Source organism: Asparagus officinalis, chromosome 6 (assembly GCF_001876935.1).
Source record: "Asparagus officinalis chromosome 6, Aspof.V1, whole genome shotgun sequence".
NCBI classification, from domain to species: domain Eukaryota; kingdom Viridiplantae; phylum Streptophyta; class Magnoliopsida; order Asparagales; family Asparagaceae; genus Asparagus; species Asparagus officinalis.
In genome coordinates, this window is record NC_033799.1 from 46,097,724 (window position 1) to 46,104,585 (window position 6,862).

A 6,862-nucleotide genomic window follows, 5' to 3' on the forward strand; every position below is an offset into this window, starting at 1 on the left:
CGGTCGACCGATCAGCGATCAGAGAGATTACCAGGTTTTGGTTTCGGGTTTTTAGTTGTTGGGTTTTGGGTTTCGGGTCGGGTTGGGGAGTTGGTATTTATACCAACTCAACCCAGGAGAGATCTCCTCAGCCCCAAACGTAAACCCTAGCCCCCTCTCTTCTTCCTCAAAACCCTAACTGGATTTTGGCAATCTGGGAGCAGTCCTTGGGGATTTTCGGCAGATCGTGGGTTTTCAGCGAAGGGGATCAACATCTTACAGATCTAGGGCATTATCAGCAACCAAGGCGAGTAATTTCTCGCCCAACCCCCACCCCCTTTGGTTTAAACATCAAGAACTGAGTTTTTATTGGATTTATGGAGCCAAATTCGTATCTTTGTTTAGCTAATAGTTTACTATAGCCTAGAATATGGGTTTGGGGCTTAATATGTTGTCAAAACTCACCCATGCCCTGTTAAAGAAGATCTAGATCTGAGTTTTTGCCTAAAAGAGTTTCAAACATCTTTACAGCTTTTAAAACGATTTGGATTTGTTTCTCATGGATTTAAGATCTTGAAAATATAGATTTCAAACTTTGGTTTTGGTTGTGTATTTTCAGTATGATCCCATTTTTATCAAATACCCATGTTATCGAAATCTTTGGTTCCAGGTTTTAGCAGCTGACAGAACCCAGGTAGGGTTCTGTTCGCTCGGCGGTCGACCGACGCGGTCGACCGCTGAGCTCGAGTCAGGGCTTCGGTCGACCGCGTCATTTATTCGGTCGACCGCTATTTGATTTCGGTCGACCGCGTCATTTTTCGGTCGACCGCGATGTCTGGTCGGTCGACCGATATTCCTGGCGGTCGACCGTCCTGATTTGTATCAGAGTTCGGTCGACCGTATCGGTCGACCGCCGACCCCTCTGTTGCAGATTTCCAGATTTGGTGTTTTTGGGTATTTTTACTCCTATTCGGGGTTTTGTCTGGTTTATCTGACCTAGTTATTAGCCCCACTATGTGTCCATGCATGATAGATGACCTGAGGGTATGAATTTGGGACACATATACCGATTTGGTTATGAAAACTGATAAGTAGATTTCACTACATACTTGTGGCGGCCTTATGCAAATCCCTACAGTCCTCGTGTTGGACTATAATCCATAGAAGTCCTCGTGTTGGACTATAAATTCATTCCAGTCCTCGTGTTGGACATTTGCCACTTAATCTATGAGTTTGGAAAACTACGACATAAATAGTTTCCTGATTTGGACATAGTTCTTAACCCTTCATATGACTTCTTCACAGAAGTTCACGACATGATGTTGACATGACACTTATGCAAGTAGTAATATGACATTCATGTTAGCTATGGTATGGCACTGTAATTTGTTCTGAGATTAGCTGTATTTCTTGATTTATTGTTTCTGTACTAGAATCTCGGGTTTGGTGTTTAGAGATTTACAATTTGAGATACAAGGTATATACATGAGGGTTTCCTTGTTTGGATTATTTCGCTCGACGTACCTATTCTCGTGTTGTGAATTTCTAAATATTAAAACCCTCCCTCGTAAGATCAAGGATTTTAGATCTATTATATATATTATCTGTATTTTCTTATGCAACGAGCCCTGTTCCCTTGGGGTTGGTTGTGATGTTACTCGCTAGCGCTTTGACGCTCGTTGTCCCTCCCCCTTTCAGGTCACGAGCCAGGAGCACGGAGAGCCGCAGGTTGATAGCGGACCACATTAGTGTTCAGCTTTACTTTCTAGCTATGTATTATTTTCTTTGGGCTCCACTGTAGTGTGGTTAGACATTTGAGGGTATTATTCTAGAAGTTGTAAAGGCTGTGAGCCTTATCTCTTTATCGTCAGATATTTGTATGTGAGACTTGTTGAGTATTTCAGTTTATCTACTCAGATCTTGACTATGTATTTCTGTATTGTTGGATGATGAGATATTTATGTGACTATTATCATTTCCTCAGTATTCCTTGTATTATCTCTTACCTGTTTTGTACCTACACCAGTTGTTGATTCTACTAGATAGATGTTAATTGTGATGGTGAAACATGTTATTGCACGGTGTGGTGCATAGCAGGTTTGACATTCTTGGTTTCACCTTGGACTGCAGCCTTGTGTGAACCCAGGGGCATCACAAGATCCCACGAGGAAGGTGTTTTGTAGGAGAAAATATAAAATCGGTTCTTATGTTGTGTGCGTGACAAGTAGGAGTGATAAGTGAATGTGATTGTGAAGAGATTGAGAGAGTGAAAATGGTGTGTGAATAGGTGCAAAGTGTAAGTGAGAGTGGATTTGAAAAAGAATGAGTATGATCAATAAGGTGAGAAGGAAAAAAAATAAAAAAAATCAAGAATAAAGAACAAAATTCTAGAATAAAAGAAAATGCAAGAAATTAAAGATGATGGATTCAATTATAGATATGGATAATCTAAAATTGAACCCACTTCTTAGAAAATGGTGATTCCCTAGAGGGTTCTAGCCTAAAGACGAATCAAACAAAATAAAAATAAACAAAAAGAAAAAAAACTAAACCCAAGAGGGTTCTAGTCTCAAGGTGAATAGCATAAGAAATTAAAATCTAACTACAAAATAAATTGCAAAATCTAAACTACAAAATAAAATTACAAGAATTAAATACAAGAAAATAAATCTATTCTATAAGCATGAAATAAATCTAAGGCAAGAGGGTTCTAGCCTCTTGGCTATTTAACAAGAAAATAAAATCTAAACTACAAGCATATAAATAAATCTACACTAATAAGCAATAAAAAAGAAAAAGAAAAGAAATGCAAAACTTCAAATAATTCTCCATCTTCATCTTCATCTTCATCATCCAACAAAGAGAAGAAGAGAAAAAATTTAAAGTAGTGAAAAAATTAATATTATTAATTGCAACAAAAGTTACAATTTTGGAAGGCCTTCTCAATTAAGAGTAGCCCTCCTCTCCAAAAGGAGTTACAAAAATTTTCACACCTCTAACCCCTCACTCTCTACCCCTATTTATAGTAATCTTCAATGAATATGAGCCATTGGATTTGTCTTGAGCCCCAAGCAACAATCTCCACCCTTGAATTTGCTTTTTGTTCTTTTCTAGCCCAAAATTCATTTGATTTTCCAAGTTAAATCAAAAATGAGAGCCATTGAATCAAACTTGAGCCACAAGACAAGCAAAATCAGCCATTGACGCGCGCTACAGTAATCTGGTATCGATGCAGGCAGCGATGCAGGTATCGATGCCAGCATCGATGCCTACATCGATGCCGACATCTATGCTCACTATTTCCAAATTCTGATTTCACGGATAGCTTCGTCTCGTCGAGATAGGCGATTTTCATTTATTATATGTTAAATTCTGTCTTCCGGATTAGGAAATATCGTCTTTTCTTTATGGCCAACCATTTTGAATATGATTTCTTTTCATATTGGATTTTTGATTTTCTCCGGCTTCTACAGGCTACACGACTTCATTCTGGGCTTTTGGATAATTTGGAAATTGATTTTCCAATGTGCTTCTTTGCTTCATTTCTTCATTTAATCAATGGGTTTTTGTTGAGAGATGAGAGTTTGAGATTTATTCTTCATTAACTTGCAATTAAAAGATAAAAATAATTATTAGTGGTATATTTATTCATATAAAATAGATAATGATGGTATAAAATTGTAATAAAATATGATTATCAGATAGGCAATTGAAACATTTGGATAACAATCAACATGTTTAACAAATTCCAAAATTTGGAGTGTTGTCATTGACACATCTGGTAATGTATTTTGCAACGCTCTTAATTCAGAAAACATATCATTAAAGTCAATATCAGATGAATCATTATGAGATAAAACTCTTTCAAGGTGATTGCAAGAATCTCTTAATTTATTATCATCTAATGACTTCAAAGTATTTGAATCACATAAAAATCCAAAAATGCTTTCAAATGTCTTCAATTGTTCAAATCTCTCTTTCAATGAAGTGATTGCCATATCCACAACAATAAAAAAATAATTAACTCTAAAAGACTCCTCCGTGGATTGTATTTCTTCATTATGATCATTTTCATCAAATTGTTTTTTCCTAATGATCCGGCGTTTTGTTGGAAATGTAGGATCCACATTCATATCAAATGCAACACTTCTAGCAATATCCAAACTCTTCTCAAACCCATCATTTCTAAAGTTTTCAAAATATAACATCACATCTGATACCTGTTTCATAGTAGTATTAATGTTCATATTTTTATTTTGTAATTTTTTGCTCACCATGTTAATAGCAAATAAAATGTCATACCAAATAATCATACCAAGTAAAAATTCAAAGTTCTCAATTGCAGTTACCAAACTTTCAGCTTCACTCTTTGTTTTCGCATCTTCTGAAGATTTATATAATTCTAACAAAGCCAATCTTATTTGAGGGGCTTGAAATCTAATGGCTTTTACACTTTTAACCCTACTCTCCCAACGGGTATTACACAAAGATTTGACAGTAAATGAAGAAACACTATCAAGTAAGATCTTCCACCGCTTAGTAGAACTCGAAAATAATGAATATATATGTTGCACAACTCCAAAAAATGAGATAGCTTTAACACAAGAATGTGCCATATCACTAAGAGTAAGATTGAGACTATGACAAGCACATGGCATATATAAAGCTCTTGGATTAATTTTAAGTAATCTTTTTTGAATACCTTGATGTTTACCTTTCATATTAGAACCATTATCATAACCTTGCCCTCTAATGTCATCAACATTAAGGTCAAGTAGTTTTAATACATTTAACAATTCATTAAAGAGCCCCAGTCCAGATGTATCATCTACCTTCAAAAATTCTAAGAAATACTCTTCTATTTTTATTTCATTACTTGACATATTTACACATCGTACAACTAGGACCATTTGTTCTTGATAACTTATATCTGGAGTGCCATCAAGAATTATAGAAAAATATTTTGCTTCTTTAATTCTCTTTATGATAGAAGTTTTAACACTAACGCCTAAACGAGAAATCAACTCATTTTGTATTCTGTGGCTAAGATAATGATAATGAACTTCATGATTTTGAATTCGTCTAACATGATCTAGCATTATTACATCAAATTCTGCGATCATCTCAATAATTCCCAAAAAATTACCATTATTATTTAGATAGAGCTTCTCATTAGATCCTCGAAAAGCCAAATGATTTTTAGCAAGACATTTTATGACGGCTACTATTCTAATAAAAACTTGTCGCCATCGTTCTTTTTCCATCATAATTTGTTTTTGCAACTCATTATCAATTGTTTCATTTTTTCCCCAACCTTAGTCTTAGCTCATTCCAGGAGCTCATATTAGTCATATGCTCAATACTATTTTCATGGTCAGATAGTCTTTTGCAAATGTCTCCAGTCTCTCAATCCTTCATTTGCTAATAAAGTTGTATTGCTATTAGATTTGAATAATTTACAACAAAAGCAAAACACTTTATCGACAAGTTTAGAGTAAATCAACCATTTTCGATCACTAATTTCTCCATTACTCAATTTTCTAGAATAATGTGCATATGAAAATTTCCTTCGGTCTTCATCTAAAGGAAAATTATTGTTCAATTCTCTTTCAAATCCCTTCTCAACTAAAATGTCCCTCGCTTTGTTATCTAGATTTTTCCATGTGCTAGGTTCATATATATCAAAATGTGGTAAAGTTTGACTATCATCACCTAGATTTTCATTATCAAATTCCCTTGGCATAACATTATCATTATGAAAATTCGGTAAAGATTGACCATCATCAACTACATTTTCATTATTTAAATCACTTGGCATAATATTTTCAGTAATAGGTTCACTTGAAACAATATTTTCATCACTTAAATTTTCATTTGATTCGCTAACTATAGGAACATTTGAACTTCTTGATAAAAATTTATCAATAGCTCCTTTTTGTGATTCAACAAGTTCTTCTTCTCGTTTTTTCTTTTTCCTTTTTTCATTTCCGCATAAATATTTTCGAGGTGCCATTTTATAAATAAACAAATAACTAAACAACTATATGAAATTTAAAACAAATAACAAATGTAATTTGCAATAGAATAACAAAGTAAAAGAAAAAGAATAATAGCACCTGATCAAATGTATGAATACGATAATGCCCAAATCACCAAAAAAATTGTTGCAATGTATCACTGTATCAGCCTTTGAGAACAAATAGCAGATGGACAAGTATGATTTTAATAGACAACCTTATATTAATTTTTATTGAACATATAATCTCTTTTTATAGTGGAGTATTATATGAGAGAAATTAATAATTATTTAATGTTAGTGTTAATTATAAAGGAGTAAAAGTGAATGTCAAACGGTAAAAATTCTAAACGGCTAAAATTTGTTACTAAAAATGAGGAGGTGGATTGATATTGTAGAAAGAAGATCCGGAGATATATAGCTCAAATAGGCATGATTGTTTAATTTCATTGATTACTAAATCTCGTAATTTTTGTCAAATTAACTAACTTGTTCAATGACTTCAACCAACTCTATTTACTAAGGTTTACTTTGACGGTTTGAATTCCTACAATATGATCTTCCTTTGGGTCAGATTTTGGGCCATAAAATACTTAATAGTATTAAAGAACTTTATAAAATTTTGGGGCCCCTTTTCAGTGGGGGCCCTGTGCGGTTGCGCCCCCCGGCCCTAGCCCAGGGCCGGCCCTGTTGAGATCTCTCGTAAGGGGCTTACTATTGGTTGTGTAATTTTGGGTAAATGTCATAATTTTTGGGATTTTATTTTATGGTGTTATTTATTACGACAATAAAATTGAGATTTTACTCTAAGACATTATTCATTGGGACAATAAAATTGGCATAATTAGCCTTACTTTTCTCAAAATT

General features: G+C 34.3%; 1 protein-coding gene across 1 annotated transcript; it reads right to left on the minus strand.

Annotated features, from left to right (window-relative positions):
• Window positions 4,187–5,992, minus strand: LOC109846126. The gene is given in 5 exon segments (XM_020415352.1): window positions 4,187–4,199; window positions 4,282–4,573; window positions 4,694–5,291; window positions 5,293–5,368; window positions 5,370–5,992. Coding segments are annotated over 5 exon segments (1,602 nt in total).